General features: G+C 37.5%; 1 protein-coding gene across 1 annotated transcript; it reads right to left on the bottom strand.

The window, feature by feature from the left end:
- Positions 1–505: 505 nt before the first annotated feature.
- On the bottom strand, positions 506–19,803 carry LOC139731086 (uncharacterized). The gene is made up of 12 exons (XM_071641966.1): positions 19,577–19,803; positions 18,310–18,366; positions 17,505–17,600; positions 15,034–16,719; positions 10,735–10,834; positions 9,989–10,078; positions 7,460–7,513; positions 5,440–5,534; positions 4,582–4,683; positions 3,674–3,752; positions 1,896–2,216; positions 506–800 (listed from the first exon to the last, which is right to left on the bottom strand). The coding sequence occupies exons 1-12, from the start codon at positions 19,658–19,660 to the stop codon at positions 736–738; spliced, it is 2,829 nt and encodes a 942-aa protein (XP_071498067.1). The 5' UTR covers positions 19,661–19,803; the 3' UTR covers positions 506–735.
- Positions 19,804–20,630: the final 827 nt, after the last annotated feature.

Here is a 20,630-nt window from a genome sequence, read left to right on the forward strand (position 1 = left end):
AACAGACTCTAGTGTATATTACAGACATCATTTAAAAAAAACCAAAAAAACCCAATAAATAATACTGAATATTTGCCAGCATCAATCAGGATAATTGATCTACCCAATCTGATCAGGCACTATCCATCAAGATATTGAAGCTATGCGATGCACAACCTCACAGTCGCATTGTCAGGGGCTGCCAACTCTCACCCATCAAACACAAGGAGATTCCACAGTGACAGGGCAAACACGAACTTTACACTTGTGTGTGTTGCATAAATCTCAAGGACAAACTTACGGTCCGAACCAGGGAGAATCTCTTTTAAATAATTCCACCGAGGCATGGACAAAATATTAAAGTTTTCAGGAAGCCATCAAGCAATATTCTTCAGTTGAATCTGATGTTATGATAGAATATATCCTATAAGCAGGACAGCACTCACGAACTGACACATACATTGTATTCAAACAACTCACACTGCAATTTTGCTGCAGTAAAAGCAGAAAGATTTTCACACTCTGTCTTCACAAGGATGGTAGCCTTAAAGCTGAAATAACATGTACTGGTGCAGAAAGTGGGGCAAGTAGTTAATAGCCAGGAGTACTATCAATTACCCAGGCACTGTTGACTCACACAGGTAGCGATGCAACAGAGATGCTGTATAACTCGACACACTTGGGCCACATGGGTGCCATATCTGTGACAGGTTGATAGGTACACGTACTCGTTGTAGATGCCGAAATCTGCCAAGCCTAGCGGCGAAACAGCTTTTTCATCTTCAAAGCTTTCTGCATCATCGGAGCCTTTGGAGCCTTTCCTGCAAATGAGGTGCATATATACAGGACATGGTTTCAGTCAAATCTTACATGGCTGGAAATGCATTATTGCCCCTTTACATTATAAGTTAGTCAACACGTGACCTGAAAAGATGAAAAAGAATAAAAGTAATATTAACACTGCAATAACCGTGTCAATATTTAAAACTACATATTCTTATTTTTCCCCTTTTTGTTCAATTCTCACTGATCAGTGAGTCATATTCTCATCCCTTTTCAAACTTTCTTCCATTACTTTTAGATTTCAGACAGAACTAGCATTTCTCACCTCCATAGAATTTTGAAGAAAAGTTTTTCATGTAATTTTCCTGTATCACTATATCAAAAGCTGATGACAGAATATTAAGTACTGTCAGTAGTAGTTACAAAAAGCCATTCAGGCCCGAATTCACGAAGGTGGTACAAATGAAACCATGGTTTAAACCATGGACTTTCATTTGTACCACCTTCGTGAATTCGGGCCATACAGTTAGGAAAATAATTTTGGGGGGTTTGGGCAAATATGAATTTACCAGATGCTAAGTTTGAAATTGATATACAATCGCCCTACTTCATTACACAGAAAATATTCTTTAAAAAAAAAGAATTACAATTTAGAATCATCTTTATGTGTATTTTTCTTCCTTTCATGAGCTCCGACTTTATACCGGTAACATGATGACGCACCACATGTATTGATCACTGTACATGTACAAGAGAGTAGATATCTGAGCACATGTGCATCTGTGTGTTTTTGTGCATGGCTTCCTTCATGCGAGAGTGCTTACACGGATTTGATTCTATTGATTCACTGTTTGTACTTGGTTTATGAATACAGCATTAAAAAATGCATGAAGTACAGCAGGTTATACATTAAGAAATGATGAATTATGCTAACAATGTTTTTACATATGAAGAAAACATGCAAAATACCCTGATGGCATTCCATGTGCATGTATGATGTAAGCATAAACTTTAAATCTACAAATTGTGTAGGTCCTAAATGTAACTTCCATTTGCCAACATGTACAGATGTAAACCCCAAAAATTAATGTAAACAAAATGAACTTTACACTGTATGGATTTTGAGCACTCACCTCTTGGAGCAGACATCCTTCCACTACCACCACCACTACCCGGGCTGTTGCCATAGCTACTGCTTCCACCTCCACCTCCTCCTCCTCCTCCTCCTCCTCCACTCCCACTACCGCTGCTGCTCCGCACCGTGCTGCTGGTGCTGGCAGAGAAGCTGTGACTGCTGGGGCGGTCACCGACGTGCTTGGATGGCACGTAGGACTTGTGCATGTTGCTTGGCGGGGCGCTGTTGATACGCCCCGTCCCGTGGCGCACCTGTTGTCGCATCACGTTTCGTGGCGGTTTGGCAGGTCCATTGACAAATGCCATCTTTGTCAGGCGCCCTGCAAGTGTACCAGGGAAGGGGAAAGTACAGAATAAGAATAAAACACCTTTCATACTGTACACGCTAATGGTATTGACAAGAGGAAATACATTTCATGCCACATCACACACACAAAAATAATTTCCATAGTTGTGAGAAGACACTAGATGACACTATTTTTACAATTGTACTGGCAATTGAATAATCATTAATATAAATTGGAGTTTATATACACCAGTGCAAAAAGATGCACACAAACCTCAGAATAAACAATGAAATGAAGTGATATGCATTTTTACATTACACTGGCATCAGCCGTAAACTTTCACTTATACATGTATGCATTCACTTGCTATAACTTGCAAAAGATGAGAAGTGAGCAAAACTGCACTTTTCAACAAGTTCATAATAATTTCTGAATAGAGTTCATCATGTACAATATCATTGTTACACTACATCAAAAGCTGATGCATTACATGAAATGCAGTCTAATATTTCTTGTGTTCCAGCATGATGATGAAATGTCAAATTTCAATCCAGGACAATTTCCTCTTTCAGCCATTTAGTAATTATTAACTCTATGATAATCATACTTTTCTCTCACACACAGTTGAAAGAAAATGTTATTTACAATCTATAGGTTCTCCTATCAAAAAGAAAATATAATCCAGATACTTTGCTTAGCTGATATTCAATTTGTCATTTTTGTTTTCATTTACAGCACCTTTCACAGATATGAAGAGGAACACAGAATGAACATATATATACATCTTTACATTAAAGCTTATCAAATATCATGTGACGCTAAGAGACATCAAATAATGAAACATACACATCTCACACACAAGTTTTAGTTAACAGACTAATTATATACCATAAATTTGATCTTTAACTACATATGAGTATATGAATATAAGAAAGACCCAAGTCCATGGAAGACCATTTCGAGTAAACTAAAAAAAAACTTCATATCTTTTTCATTGTCCAATAATATTCTATTTAACTGTGATGGGAAGGCAACATTGTATATACAAATTAGAACATATATTATTAAGACAATTAACATTTTCATTAATTGTGGAGAGGCCATTTTGTGTGGTGGACTTGGGTCGTTCTTTGATTCATATGGACTTGGGTCTTTCTTTGATTCATATATACATGATATTCTGCTATAGAGATGAGAGAAGGATGAGAGAGGGCGCTATCATATGAATGTAAGAATGACCCAAGTCCTTAATTCTTACATTAATATAAGATTTAACTCATTCATTTCAGGCATTTCTGGGGGTAATTAGGATTTATCATTTATACACAAGATGAGTCCATGCATAAGCTACAATTTCCCATGTCAAACTGAATTTGGCCAAAAATTGGGCTTGGGTCGTTCTTATATTCAGGTCTTCATATGTATGTACCTTTGTAAATTTTAGGCCTACTGCTCAGAAGCAAATACATAAAAAATGCCATGTACTTTACCTGGGTCTTTCTTTGCCATGGCAGCACTGATATTTGCTGTGACATTTTTCAGCCTCTCCTCTCTCTCGTCCATCTTTCTCTGAAATCAAAATGCGATGAAGATACAAGTATTCATTATCAAACTAGAACTAATATGTGATCAATTCAGCCCACCTGTTTGGAGCCAGATTTTGTTTAATAAAGCAGCAAACTAGTATACTAAAGCAAAATTGTGGGACAGGAGGGCACATCATGAAGAGTAAGTCTCTCTTAGAGATCTCTTTTGATCTTTAAAAAATCCTTCACACACTCGTCACTTTCAACTCCAAAAACTTTTGAAAGGATTATGCTACTGCTTTGAAAGTTGGCATTGATCATGGACATAATGTGTTAATAGAGCATGGTGAATTTCAGCCTAATCTGATAATCCCTTCATTGTTGTTGCTTTGGTGGTTCATATCCTGTTTTGGTTCCATTCATTGCATAGCTAGCACAACTTGGTAAAGATTAATAGCGCTTGAACAAACCCTGTACTTCAGAGCCTGTTTTCTCACCTCACACTTTTTCCAGAGTGTGTTATTTCTTTCCAGTATTTAGATAGCTTTGGACAGTCCATTTGAAATGAGTTAATACATAATTTTTGAGCTAATAAAATCTGCTCTTTCAGAGTCTGCCCACAACTAAAAATCTACGTCTGGCAACTTTATGTTTTGTGATGCAGGGTCACATACAAACGTATTCACATGTAACAATAAAAATATGCATATATGCTATGCCTATCAACTGACTTTCTACAACATCTGCATAGGAAGGTGATTTAAAAGCATGACAGAGGATGTGTCAAGCAGAAAAACAATATTCTGCAAAGGATTACGAATAACAGGCCAGTGATGATAGGAATGTAGTTTGTGACCTCCAACTCTTCTTACCAGGTATAGTTCCCTCCATGATTCCATGTCCGTTGGTCGGTGACCCTTGAAATCTCGGTCTGCATGTGCTCTCCACAGCGGGTCAGTGTCTTCTATCAAGTACTGGAGAGTTAAAGGGTACAATCATGTTAAAACACATCCTTACACTAGACTATGGATAAATGGTAGGGGCAGTAGGCATGCATTGATACGCGTATGAAAGACGGGTCCAGATTTTTCTCACTTCCTATTTTACACTGCTTTACATATGAATAGAAAACAAAAGGTCAAAAAACAATAAAATACATAATAAATTCACAAAACAATAAATGAAATTGAACTTGATTATGCTATTTTTCTTGCAAGAAAATTGTTTGACGTGTCTTGAGGAATTCTGACACAAAAATTTAGCAATCCTTCAGTCTTTTCAACAGAGTTACAGGCGACAATATGATTTCATGCATAACTTTGTATATAAGTCAATTTACTAAATATAGAAAATCAATATTTTTCTATTGTATGACCATATAATCTTGTAGTTGACATTCGGCTCTATGTTTGGGGAAAATTTTGCATTGATCGCCCCATCGGCAGCCAAGATCTGAAGGGGGGGGGGGGGGGGGGGGGGGTCCCAGTAAAAACTTGGTCTCAAATACTAGTAGCCCAGTTAGAATAGGGTTAAAGCAAAGATCCTTCCTGATTCCATATTTGTTTCTTACGTATAAATGAATATGAATGTAAACACACTTTAAAAACTGGACCATAATTCACTGTATTACTAAATAGATACAATTTGCAAAAGCTTTCTGACTGTCAAGTAAGCACAAAGTAACAGCTGATAGAACAGGATGTAATGTAGCCAGACATCCATCAACTCACCGGGTTGAAGTCTTCAAGTCGTAACAGCTGCTGCGGAGTACACTTTTCTAGAATAGGTTTGATGATGTCATATGGTACTCCAATCTCATCGAGGGCTACAAAGGATAGCAAAAGAAAAAATAATAATAATGAAATAAATAATAAATAAATAAACAAATGATGACTCTTATTCAAATGTACTGTATACCATGCTGCAGTGGACCCTTCATTTCTTTAAAAAAAAACTAGATATATCGCTACGGCTACTGATATGCCTCCGCCATAATGCATGGTTCTCCTAATAGGTCTATAGTACAATGTCTTGACAATGTGTGATGACAGTTTCACACAATTGGCAAAATATTAAAATGACAGGTTTGACACAAATGTGCTGAATGTTCACTTTTTCTAGAACTAGGTTCAATTGGATGAATGATTAAAATGTCAAGAGTGCAGGTATTTGGGGAACTGATGATTTTTACTTGACTTTTGACCCTTTTATAAGTCTATGCATTGAGTAATTTTCAAGGTATTGAGAAAAAGCATAATTTCAGTATCAAATGGGAAAATAGCATTATCTAAACCTGGCCTTTGACCTTTGATCTCACAGTTCCAAAGAGAATCACTGTTAGGTTGAACATGCATAAATATGTAAGTTTCATGACGATACCTTGAGTTACTTTCGAGATATGGAGGAAAAAGTGCAATTTAGCACTTTCACTTGACCTTTTACCTTTTAACCTTTGACCTTTTGGCAAGAAACTTCCCCAAAAATATATATTGGGTAATACATGCCATACATCAAGTTTGAAAAAAAAAAAACCTTCAGGCATATTGCATTTTAAGGAAAGTAGTGATATTTTGAGGAGTTGACCTTGACCTTTGACCCCCTGACCTTTGACCCATGACCCCAACTTCCCTAGATAATCACTGCCCATCGGTACAAGCATATATACTAAGTTCCATGAAGATACCTTGAACCATTTGCGAGATATGGAGAAAAACATGAAATTTCAAATTTTTTTTCACAAAATAACCTGTGACCTTTGACCTTTGACCCTGTGACCTTAAAATCCACACAAAGTATCATCCCCCAAGGATATACCCTCATACCAAGTTTGATGTAAAACCACCACACGGTTCTTGAGATATCGACAAAAACAAAACGGGACGGACGGACGGACGGACGGACGACCCGAAAACATAATGCCTCCGGCCACTTCGTTGCGGAGGCATAAAAAACAAAGCAAAACAAAAACACAGAATACATAAAAATACTGTTGTACATTGTACACAGACTATAGATCACTTCTTTCAACAGCATATAGAATCATTGTAGAATAAAAGAAACGAAGAAAAACAATGAATCTAGAAAAAAGTAGTCTATACATGAATGATCTTTACATGAATGAGTCATCTAATTACTAAAGAGAAAATACAGAGACAAAATTTCCCTACAATTGACTATGCAACCAGTACAAATGCATTGTCAATTGCTGTGGTATTCTGACTGAAATATTCTTCTTCTCTCATATTGCACAATTATGAACTACATATTAAAGGTCCTGTTTACCTTTGGGAGCAGTGATTTCAAAAATGTTCAAGATATCACATTTGATACACATGTGTAGGTCTTTTGTATCACAAAACATCCTACCATATAAAATTTTTGCAAGCAAGCCTAAAATATAAGGAGATATGAGTGTTTTTCTCAATAAATCGTAACTCCAAGACGGTTTAGTCTGGCAACATTTTTATCATAACTATTGTTCACATTTTGTGTATTTAACACAAACATCAATTATATGGATTCAAATTTTTACAGTGGTTGTTTCTATCCCTAACTCACATTTTATAACTATTTCAAAGCATTATTGCTGGGTTTTTGTTTCATCTGCAAATAGTAAATTATGCCTTTAAGTCAAGACTACAAACTCTTTTTCATAATTATTTCTTACAACCTCTACACATACATTGTAAGTACTAGGATAATTATAATATTCAATGGGAAAAATACAAATCATTAACATAGTTGGCTTACCATCAATATTGTCCAGCAAAATCCTCATGCAGCTTTCAAACAAGGTAGGCACATCTATGTGTAGAGAAAAATGGGAGACAGTCTTACATTGTATCTGTAGGGATTATGTGACTGCCACCTCATGTGGATAAACTTCTATATTAAAACATAATACAAATCCATTACAAAAATAAATACATTGGGATACTAAGATGCAGATTACATTAAAGAAACTGCACTTTAAATTGCTGCTTCAGTCACAGAAATTCTTCCGCATGCAAATTTGTCATGAAATAAGGGGCCTTTAAAGTATGAAATAGATTAAAGCTGGCATTACACACAAGAAAACAGCCCAAAATTACTGAACTTCACAAAATGTCTGCATCTCTCTGGTTCTCAAGCACATGCAGGCACTGTAGCAGGTGTAGGGGTCATTTCAAGACTCATATACCCTAATGAATCATTGCATTTTACAAAACCTAAAATCTAAAATGACTGCATATATCCCTTGATATTAGTTTATGTACAGAACACATTTGTCTGTCTGTGCATGGAGGAGAATAGGCCATATGGATGACAATCTTCAAACATGATGATAATGACAACAATGATGAAAAAAAGTTATGTGAGTATACTGCCCTACTTTGGTAAAAGGAAGCAAGTGACAAAAGTGACATTTCTCGTAAAAGAGCAATGTGTCTGTCATTTACATTGACGTCAATGGACTACACTGCATCATGATGTCTTATCTAACATATCTCTTTAATAGTAGGATGAGTGTTTCTGCATGAAACCTGCCCTGGAAGAAGAGCTCATTATGTGAATTATGCAAACATCAATAACTCAGATTTGGATGGTATGTCACTTGCTTCCTTTTGCCAAAGTAGGGCAGCATAGACATCTGCTCAACACCCAGCCCCTTCTGTTGCTTTGCTACATGTAAATCACAGTTTTTCATTCCCTGCCAGTTGAGAAATTTGGCATCTCTGCAAGCAGCAGCTGTGGGCAACATTCAAGAAACTACCATACTACAACTAGCGGACTACTAATATTTTCCGCAGAAGTCAATAGGACAATTTTATAGTCACACTGACTGATGCCCACAGACAGAAGGGTTTCTCTTGGCCTACAGTACTGCTGTATACATATTATGTATGCTCAGAAAGACCTTCACTCCACTTTAATATGATTTGGCTTTGATAGAGAATAAAGCCAACAAACAGAACAATGAGAACAGTGAATGCTGAATTGACCTACAATGTATGAAAAAGAAACAGAAGATATAGGCAACTAGATATATCGCTATGGCTACTGATATGCCTCCGCCATAATGCAAGGTTCTCCTAATAGGTCTATAGTACAATGTCTTGACAATGTGTGATGACAGTTTCACACAATTGGCAAAATATTAAAATGACAGGTTTGACACAAATGTGCTGAATGTTCACTTTCCTAGAACTAGGTTCAATTGGATGAATGATTAAAATGTCAGAGTGCAGGTATTTGGGGAACTGATGATTTTTACTTGACTTTTGACCCTTTTATAAGTTTATGCATTGAGTAATTTTCAAGGTATTGGGAAAATGTATAATTTCAGTATCAAATGGGAAAATATCATTATCTAAACCTCGCCTTTGACCTTTGACCTCACAGTTCCAAACAGAATCACTATTAGGTTGAACATGCATAAATATGTAAGTTTCATGATGATACCTTGAGTTACTTTCGAGATACAATTGTATGGAGGAAAAAGTGCAATTTAGCACTTTCACTTGACCTTTGACCTTTTGACCTTTTGGCAAGAAACTTCCCCAAAAATATATAATGGGTAATACATGCCATACATCAAGTTAAAAAAAAAAAAAACCTTCAGACATATTGCATTTTAAGGAAAGTAGTGATATTTTGAGGAGTTGACCTTGACCTTTGACCCCCTGACCTTTGACCCATGACCCCCAACTTCCCTAGATAATCACTGCCCATCGGTACAAGCATATACACTAAGTTCCATGAAGATACCTTGAACCATTTGCGAGATATGGAGAAAAACATGAAATTTCAAAAAAATTTTTCACAAAATAACCTGTGACCTTTGACCTTTGACCCTGTGACCCTAAAATCCACACAAAGTATTATCCCCCAAGGATATACCCTCATACCAAGTTTGATGTAAAACCACCACACGGTTCTTGAGATATCGACAAAAACAAAACGGGACGGACGGACGTACGGACGGACGTACGGACGGACGTACGGACGTACGGACGTACGGACGGACGGACGGACGGACGGACGGACGACCCGAAAACATAATGCCTCCGGCCACTTCGTTGCGGAGGCATAAAAATAAATATGTGCTTTGATGACAGTTTTGCAAAGCACTATTGGTCACAGTCACATACATGTATGCAATTGAGATTGGGTGATGTCATCACCACAGAAGTTTCCTAATGGTTGGTACAGTTGCATATGTACAATGTACATTACATGTAGAATGCTGAATTATTTTTGTCATAATTATATAAAACAGCATTATTACTAGGGACTTACATCTCCATGTTGATCTTGCTTTCCCTGAGAAGACCTTTGTTCTGGCATGCTTTGACCCGATGTAGGATCCCTCATCACTCGGTCCCAACACTGGGGAGACAAAATAAAAGAGATTACCAAAATCATTGTCACTGAGGAATACAAAAAAAAATAACAACAACAGCAACAATTAAAACAAACTCACAAGTGCATAACTCAGCCACTTTTCATTATGTCTGTTTTCTCCTGAACCAAAGTCTGTGGCTTGATCAGAACTATAAATCACTCCTAACTTCACTGGGTGGATGTAGCTTTTTGTTTTAAAATGCCATTGTGATATTTGCGCAGAGGTGGGGGACATTTACATTGCATTCTATGCCCCTTTTGTCCATGAGTACTGTTCAGTTTAATCTCATGAATGATTGAATTACATGATAATCTATCAAAATAGACATCTTTGCAAATCAGTAACTAGAATCTAATTCAATTCCTTCAAAGCTTCCACGGATTTGATTTTCTTTTTACAATCCTTTTTTTTTTCAAAGAGAATTCACAAAATGCACATGAAATACCAGTGCCATCTCAAATTCACAAGAGAGCACATAATTATCTCTGATACTAAGACAACAAGCAATACAGTATCAAACAAAAAGTGCTTCTAAATGAGTCCTTGTAATAAGAAAACTTTATCCCCACCTAATAAAAACAAACCAACAAACGATAATGTTAACATGAGGAAATGAAACAAACAAGGACATTACATTTACCTTTCTTTTTAGGGGAAAGCTCCGGTAGGCGTAGAGGTTTGTAGTCAGCTGAAATCTCAGGTAGGTTAAAAGTTATACCCTGATGCAAATCTTCTTCTCTCTGTGAAATATTATGGAAGAATGATACAAGATGTACACCAACACCTAAAATTGTGCACTGATTAGCTTTAACGCAACTGATTGACAAATTGCCCTACATCGACGTTGATGTAGGGCAATTTGTCAATCAGTTGCAATGAAAATATTTCAATGGAAGAATTTCATGAATTTGAATGATTACCTTTAGTCGGCATACTAACTTTCTTTAGAAAAGAATGGACAGAAGCTCTATCACAAACATAGAAGCAGCAGCAGCAGTAGCAGTACTTGTAGTAGTAATGATAATAATCATCATTCATGATAGTTACTATAATAATAATTATTATTATTCATATACGAATTTGTTTCACAATACTCTGCAGAAAGAACTGGCAGGAATGTCAATTGTAACAAAAGTTATCAGAGTCATTTCTTGAACTGTGTTGTAAGAAATAGTGCGGCATGAATGCTTGAAAGCAGCTGATTAAAAAAGTAAGGTGCATACTATGAGAATGAGATCGATTGGAAAGTGGTGTTGTTTGTTTTTGAAGACATCCTGGATAGGAACAAGAACAAGAGAAAAACTAGACTTGGAATTTGTCAAGACTGACAAATTAGGTGATCCGATTTTTTTTAATCAATGATTCGAGTCCTGATCGCAATAGGCATGACCATATAGGTTTCATCTGTGTTTAGAGACATTGGACGTGTGATATTTGGATTCTCATTTAGAAAAGAGAGTTAGGTCTGCTATCTCTGTTACCAAATTCGGTATACACTATAAAGAAGATACAGAATGAAGTATATTTGACCATTGACCCAACTTTGCACAGCCAAGATGGCATCTGACCAAAAAGTGGTTATTTTGTGAAATGATTCTTGTAACATGGCCTTTGCGTGTGTAAAATATGGGAAAGATAGGACATGTATTCACCAAGATACAGGTTAAAACATTTATGACCTTTGACCCTAATTTACATACCCAAGATGGTGTCTGATCAAGTAGTTGTTATTTTATGAAATAATGTACGTGACATAAACTAAACATGTGCCAAATATGGGAATGATAGGGGCTGTTTTTCTTGAGTTATTGCAAAGAAAGTTGCAGAGAGAAAGAAATATCTCAATACATCGAATATAAGTTTGATGTCAACCAAGTTTTTACGTGATCTCGGCATCGTATGAAAAAATGAAGAATCACTGATGATAGCCCAAAGTCTCAGCTACATCATATTAAAATCTGGGAGAAATTTACAGAAGAGTAAGTGAGGTAGTGCTCGATAAAGAAAGTCATGTCAATTTTCATTTCCAGAAAAATTCCCTCCCATAGAGATAACACGTAAACTGGTTAAATTTGACAAGGTTACATTATATCCATTTTCACGTGGTGAAGACATCATCCGATTAAAACTTTGATTAACAAAACTTAAAAGAGTATTACATTGGCTACAACATACTAACATCTGGAAGAAATTCACCGAAGGGTAATTGAGCTAGTCGTCGATAAAGACAATCATGTCAATTTTCACATCTAGAAAAATTCCCTCCCATAGAGATAACACGTCATAATAAAGATAAAGAAAGAAGTACATATGACCTTTGACCCTACTTTGCACAGACAAGATGGCGTCTGAGCAAAAAGTGGTTATTTTGTGAAATGATTCTTGTAACATGGTCTTTACGTATGCAAAATATGGGAAAGATAAGACATGTATTAACCAAGATACAGGATGAAACATTTTTGACCTTTGACCCTAATTTACATACCCAAGAAGGTGCCCGATCAAGTAGTTGTTATTTTATGAAATAATGTACGTGACATAAACTAAACATGTGCAAAATATTGGGCTGATAGAGCTTGTTTTTCTTGAGTTATTGCAAAGAAAGTTGCAGAAAGAAAGGAATATGAAAATACATGGAAGATAAGCTTTAATTTCAACCAAGTTTTTGGGCATGATGCCGACTCCGTATGAAAAAACGAAGGGCACATTAACGATAGCCCAAAGTCTCAGCTACAACATACTAAAATATGGGAGAAATTCACCGAAGCATAAGTGAGCTAGTGCTCGATAAAGATAGTCATGTCAGTTTTCATTTCCAGAAAAACTGCACTCCCATAGAGATAACACGTAAACTGGTCAAATTTGACAAGATTACTTTAAATCCATTTTTACGAGGTGATGCCGTCATCCAATCAAATTGTTGTTATTATATATCTGAAAGACCATTTAATAAGCTACAACATATTGAAATTTGGACGTAAATCAATTAAAGAAAAAGTGAGATATGCTTGAATGAACTTGAAATTTGATGACGTCATTTTGAAAATTTACTTTTTTAACTTTATTAAGAAATTTGATATCTTTGAATGACTTTTTCAGTATCGCCAACCCATAAACTGACATGTACAACTCATCAGCTTTCAGAATATGTAAAAAAAATGGGGGGTCACCGTCCATCCTGACGAGTAAAATCGGATTTAAAATTGGCGGTTTTGGGGCATTGTTGTACTGTATATCGCCATTGACGCGCGCGCGGAATTTCAACTTTGACAGTCCCGTATGACGTCATATTGAGTCGGATTGACTTGAAACTTGCTAGAAATATTCCTTGACTTTTCAGACATCCGATAAATGTAAAAAATCGGGAAATTTCTGTTGCATATGAGCTGTACGTGCGTATATGTGCGCGCGCGTACGCGTCCGTCCAATTTTTTCAATTTTTCAAAAAATGCTCCAAATGGTCTGAAACGTATGCAAAAAAAATTTGAGCTTGATTGGAGCATACAAATATTTCAACGCGCGCGTACGCGCACGTCTTTACGATGCGAGGAATTCTGAAAATATGGGTAGAATTCCCTTGAATTGAAATTTATGTGACGTTAATTTCATTGAGAAATTCCACTCCATTAATGAGATATGATTGAAAATGTGTTTTCATATAATGACGTCATAGTGACGTCACGGTCGACTGATCACTACGATTTTACTTGACATGTCGTCTTTGGGACATGATACACATATGGTATAAGTTTGACATTCATAGGCAATGCACTTTCTGAGCTTATCTCTACACAACTTTTGCGGAGAAATAAAGAAGAAGAAGAAGAAGAAGAAGAAGAACAAAGAATCAGTACAGATACAGAAGGTGATCCGAGAGGATTCTCGGATCACCTAACTAGATATATCGCTACGGTGACTGATATGCCTCCGCCATAATGCATGGTTCTCCTAATAGGTCTATGGTACAATGTCTTGACAATGTGTGATGACAGTTTCACACAATTGGCAAAATATCAAAATGACAGGTTTGCCACAAATGTGCTGAATGTTCACTTTCCTAGAACTAGGTTCAATTGGATGAATGATTAAAATGTCAGAGTGCAGGTATTTGGGGAACTGATGATTTTTACTTGACTTTTGACCCTTTTACAAGTTTATGCATTGAGCAATTTTCAAGGTGTTGAGAAAAAGTATAATTTCAGTATCAAATGGGAAAATAGCATTATCTAAACCTGGCCTTTGACCTTTGACCTCACAGTTCCAAAGAGAATCACTGTTAGGTTGAACATGCATAAATATGTAAGTTCCATGATGATACCTTGAGTTACTTTTGAGATATGGAGGAAAAAGTGCAATTCAGCACTTTCACTTGACCTTTGACCTTTGACCTTTTGACAAGAAACTTCCCATAGAATATATATTGGGTAATACATGCATACATCAAGTTTAAAAAAAAAAAAACCTTCAGGCATTGCATAAATATAAGGAAAGTAGTGATATTTTGAGGAGTTGACCTTGACCTTTGACCCCCTGACCTTTTACCAAGACCCCCAACTTCCCTAGATAATCACTGCCCATTGGAACAAGCATATATACTAAGTTCCATGAAGATACCTTGAACGATTTGCGAGATATGGAGAAAAACATGAATTTTCAACCTTTTTTTTCACAAAATAACCTGTGACCTTTGACCTTTGATCCCGTGACCCTAAAATTCAAACAAAGTATTATCCCCCCAGGATATACAGTCATACCAAGTTTGACGTAAAACCACTACACGGTTCTTGAGATATCGACAAAAACAAAACGGGACGAACATACGTACGGAAGGACGGACGGACGGACGGACGACCCGAAAACATAATGCTTCCGGCCACTTCGTTGGCGGAGGCATAATCATTGGAAAACAATGTTTGCCCTTTTTTTTCACTACACTCACTGTTTTAGTCCTCTGTGTACTCATCTCCTGGGGTAGTCCCTGGCTCTCCTTTTTGACTTTTTCTCGAGGAGTAACCTTCCCTTTATCCTTTCCTGATGCCTTAGACTTGCTGCCACTAGATGGCTCTCGCACACCAGACTTGCTGGATGACTGCACACTCTTCGATGACTTTGACCCAACTGATGTCATCAACTTCGACGATGAAGAAGATGTTGCTTGCTTTGAGGATGATTTGTTTGATGTTGGCACTTTGGCTGTTGCCACCTTCTTCGTGGATGCCGCTGCTGCCGCTCCATTATTCAATCTTTTCACTTTTTTCGGCTTTCCGCTGGGAATAGGACCCATCAGGCAGTCTGCAAAAGACATGCCAGTGTTGCTGAAGTTTTTTTCATCATCACCACTGTTCCCACCACCACTCGAAAGTCTTCTCCTCGTTTTTTCACCATCATTCGCACTGGATTCGCTATGTTTCACATCTCCCTGAATTGCACTTGATTTATTAGCTTTCACAGAAGGCGATGATGATGATGATGATGACAACGACGACGACACTGATGATGAAGGCTTAGGTCTACTTTCTGTTTTGATGCTGCTCTTGCCCGGACTTTTGCTCAACAATTTATCTTTAGTCCTGTGTGTTTCAGATTTTGTCTCTTTTCCAGTATTTGTGGATTCAGTTTTCAGCTTATCATTCACTGACAACAATGAAGGCTTCTTTGATGGCGCTTTGACTGCAGTACTTTTTGACTTGGAAGTATTTTGACTTGACGGAGGCTTGCCATCAACACTGACAGAAGGGCCAGACCTTTTTGCATTTCCATTCATCTCAACAATACCTTCACTTCTCCCTTCAGGTCTTTTCGCATCGCCTGCAGCATTTGCCTTCTTCTGCTTGGTCTGATCTACATTTGTCAATTTACTTCCATGTGCAGAATTCTTTGCAGGGGAATGAGAAAGCTGTTGGTCTTTTCTGCTGGGGGAAGAGCGATCTTTATCTGCATTGGAACTTCTAACTTTGTTCAAACTAGTGCTTTTGGCAGATGGAGCCTGGGGTTGGCTTCCAAGCTTATGGGGGTTTTGGAAGAGGTCTTGCGCCGGCACACTGTCTCCCAGAGCGGATTTTTTCAATTTCTTTGGACCAGCCAAGTTCTTGGAAGTAAAGTTCTCTTCAACTCGCTTCTTTTTTGCTGTGTTTACACTGGAATGCGAGGAGGAGAGGTGCTGTCTGTGGGGTGGTGAATGCTCATGCGGTCTCTTCTGCGACGTCCTCTCCCGATCAGAATCGCGATACTTGTGATGATTACCTGAGTCCTTGAATGAAGATCTTTCGGTTTTGCGAGGGTACTTGGGCTCCTGGACGGGAGCAGGCGGAGGACTGTCACATCGAGGACTTTCCCCGCCAGAGGACGAAGGGGCGTCTCTGTCATCCTCTGACTGAGAGGCACTATTGTCACTGCCAGTGTAGCTTTCACCATCCCCCTCCTCTTCCTCCTCATCCATCGATTCACCCGCATCTTCATCTCCTTGGTCCTCCTCCTCTTCCTCTGCTCCTTCCTCCTCCTCCGCTACCTCCTCCTCCTCTTCTCCTCTTCCTTCCTCCTCATCCTCGTCTCTCACATCTTCAGCAGCCGGAGAATGCTCGGCTTCAGCATCCATTTGCCTCTCGGCCTCCATGGCTTTGCGCACCTGAAAGCAGAGGTAAAGACAATCTTCAAGAAATATTGTGTTTGCACGGAACTACAGGAGTTTGCAAGAATCTAACAGAAGTACTTTGATTGGCCTTATATGGCAATACATAAACAGGGTACCACATAGCTTTAAACAAATCAAAATTGAAAGAATTTTAATTGTGAGAACAAAGTGAACATCTTGAGTTCAAGATGAAGTCCCTTACCACTGAGGTCTAGGTCCTTGCTCAGACCATGGAAGTCTGAGCTTCTAGATCTCTCTGATATTTCTATCAGGGATAAAGGCTGGAATGAGAGAAATGGCCTGAAATACACACAGCTGTATGAAACTACACCCTTGTACCTTGTACAAGAAGAGGCTTGAACTTTGATACAACTAGGGCCAGGAATTTGGGCACTTGCCTGAAAATTAGCATGACCCTAGACTTCTCTTTAATAATAGCCTTTAATTCTTTGGTAACATTTGACCACAGTAATTGAGCTGTATCCAAAGAACAGCTGAACAATTAACTTTAACTTGGATATCTCGGTAGTGAGTTGCCACATTTGTCTCATTTGCAAGTTTTGTCACAATTAGAATGATGGTGTCACTTTGTGGCATGGTGCTCGGTGTAGATGCTGTGAAAAAACAAAATAGAGCATTGTGACACCCTCAAACCCTTGTGACATGGATCATCCTTTTTATATATGCTAAAGTATCAATAAAGTGACTTCTGGTTATAAATTCCATTTATCTGTTTAAGTTTAGACCACTGGTAATCATTGGTTACGGGGTTCACCTACCAGCTCCTTCCATCCGTGAATGAGTCCTTTCACTGCGACTGTGATGTCACCGCCGCACCTGCGCAATTTGTTCACGGCCTTTCCAATCCCTGTCTCCTAAATATAACAAACAAAGCAAATCATAAAAACATTAAAGAAGAATTGATATTCATGTAGTGCTTCTGCACATCATTTCCAAATCAGATAGAGACACATGGCTTCTGATAAGATAAGCCCACACACATATCAATTTCATCACTTGATCATTTGTATTGTACATGTATGCTGCGACTGACATTGTATGGGTCACACAAATTGTATCAGAACCTGCACGAATAATTTCATGAATTCATACATTTTCGTAGCACAATGGAAACCATTTCAGAGAATATTGATGCTGAATATACTGTATTATACATGCCTTACATATTGCATGGTCTCTCTCTTTTTTTTTTAACTTCAGGAATCAGGCACTATTCACAAATTCAAAAACAAAAAATATCATCTCTAATCCCAACATAAATGCTATGTGCACATACTGTACATTTCCCTGTTGAATGTGCATTTTCCTGACCACGAATTTAACCATTCGCAAATTGTCGGGAAGTTAAGATTCACCAAAAGTTAGGCTCCCTATTACAAAATACATCCATCGTATGTATACAGTGAATAAATTAAAGCCCAAAATTCAGAATCTATATTTAAAGAAAGGTATCGGGGTACTATCTACAACATTAACTGCTTTTATTTTAAAAATATTGTATGGTTAGACTCCAGTCTCAGTGAAGAGAAAACCCAATATGGAGAAATACAGAGATAGCTGTACCTGTAATACTTCTACTGTAATTGGTAGTCTGTCCAGGCGCCGCAAGATTTTGAGTATCTGTTTTGAATAGAATTAACAAGAGAAAAATAACAACAAGTAGGCCTAAATTGTGTGCAACTTGTGAGTACAACTGAATGCAATAAATCCAGACAAAAGTCAAGACATGAATGGTTACACGATCAGTGCTGAAACTTAAGAAAATGGCTCAAATATTCACACTTTGCACTTGTAAGTTTTATAAGCCAAATACTGTGTATATTTGAAGTATCTTCCACAACCAACGAAGTAGGCCGAAGTTGTAAAGTTGTATAGAGTAACAATAGAGAATAGATTTTGTACACATTGTACAGTGCAATTAAATAAAGGGCTGATTTCACGGAGCATGCTAATGATTTGCGAAGGAGCGAAAGTTGAAAAAATTGCAAGTCCAACATTTGCATTCTGTAGTTTACAAATGATTGCTCAATGGGCGCGGGGGTTTGAAAGCATCATCAACTGTTCATGCGTGTCATTTTTAGTTCAGCAGTTATTTTTAAAAATTGTGAAATTTCTTGCTAACGTTTTCCTCACACACACACTCTAAAACAATTGATTTGACGCATGTTTGTGAGAAATCCGCACCACATGACGCACAGATGCCACGTTCAAAAAATTTTTATGAGTGAGATTTTCATGACTTGGCGTCTCGCAACGAGTAGCGAGGGAGTGAAGGAACCGAGCTGGCCTGGGGAAGGGTGTGGGAGGCTGGCTGGTGGCCCGCTGTCCTCCTTCCAGGGAAGGGACTTTTTTCAATTTTTAGCCCTCTTAGGCTCTAAATGGTGCGATCTGGTGCATATTTAAGTGACTATTTTCTACTTACTTTGAAAGACAATACAAGGGAAATACCTTCAATTGCAACTATCACTTTTTCTTTCTCCTTTGAGCTTCATGTAGATCTATATGCTCCTAATTTTGACCTCATCATTCATGAATCATAGGCATCAGCCATCAGTGTGGTCCCGATGGCGATATGTGAGAAAAATGGGTGCTATGCATGCGTGAGATTGTGAGACGAACCAAAGCAAAGCAAAGGCTGTTCTATCAAGTCCAAGGGAAGCAAACTTTCAATAGCCTCACTGGTTAGTTAATTAACTGTAGAACTCGAGTAGTAGAGTGGTCTAGACAAAGTAGGCCAAGAGGCAAGAGCCTAGCTAGATAGTAGAAAAAGTGGTAGACGGTCTATTAACTGTGGTACACCCGCAGTAAATTAGTACACATGCATGGTTACCTGTCGTTCCTCGGGCATAGGATCAGCACATAACTTTTGTCGAAGACTGTGAACAGCTGTAACAACTTCGTCGTGATCTGCCATCTTTCTCTCCAAGCGAATATCAGAAATTTCTGGGCAGAAGTGATCTTGAAGCCAGTATGTACGCAAGGGCTTCAATGGATCCCAGGCAAGACCAAGGAAAAATAGGAAATTTACGTGTTACATTTCTGCTATTCTGTGCAAATTCGCAGCATTCTCCGCGACGTGACCTCTGACCTTGCAGCAGCTGCTGTGCTTGTTGCCAAAATACTAGTAATCGATAGCAATCGTCGTTGAATCGATATACAAGATAGCTACGAGGGCGGTCCCAAAAGTTTGATCTAGACCTATACCATCATTATTTAAACAAAAGTGAAATTCATTAGAAGAGTAATGTTGCACTTCTCTAAATAATTATTGATGACAGTTTCTTTTTTTTTTTCTTGATGATGATACAGTTACCAGAGTGAATGTAACTAAAGCGGCAGGGTGGTTTAATGTGCTAAACACAACAATAAATAGTTTAAGCCTCTACCATAGTGTTTTTTTCTCTTTTTTTAATTAATGAATTTAGGGCCTACAATGCAAAATTTGTATTCATTATTGTAAATGTGTTCAAGTTTATACAGTCCGTATTCACTATTGTTAATATGTTCTTGTTGAAAACATTGAATAAAATCTTACATACAATTTTACCATCGGCATACAGGTTAGGGACCTATATTAACATACATAATATGATAATGATAATAGTAATAGTAATAATGATAATAATAATAATAATGATAGTAGTAGTAGTAGTAGTGATAATAATACCGGTAATAATAATATTATTATTGATAATAACAACAACAACAACAATAATAATAAAAAATAATAATAATAATAACATATTATTATATATGGCTCAATCAGATAATTGCCATCTCATTAAATGGATGGATAGTTTGGATGGGCATTTCAGCTTCCAATTATACGCTTTTGTGTGACAATGAGAAAACTCTAAAGAATTATGAAAGAGCGTACAATTCTA

Source organism: Diadema antillarum, unplaced genomic scaffold (assembly GCF_040938485.1).
Source record: "Diadema antillarum isolate AM-2024a unplaced genomic scaffold, OU_Dant_1.0 seq00000356_RagTag, whole genome shotgun sequence".
NCBI classification, from domain to species: domain Eukaryota; kingdom Metazoa; phylum Echinodermata; class Echinoidea; order Diadematoida; family Diadematidae; genus Diadema; species Diadema antillarum.

Coding starts and splice junctions, on each gene's coding strand:
- LOC139731086 (XM_071641966.1), bottom strand. CDS start 19,660: ATGGCAGATCACGACGAAGTTGTTACAGCTGTTCACAGTCTTCGACAA. Junction 18,367..19,576: donor CTATGCCCGAGGAACGACAG/GTAACCATGCAT, acceptor TATTCAAAACAG/ATACTCAAAATCTTGCGGCG. Junction 3,753..4,581: donor CATGGAGGGAACTATACCTG/GTAAGAAGAGTT, acceptor TTTTGATTTCAG/AGAAAGATGGACGAGAGAGA.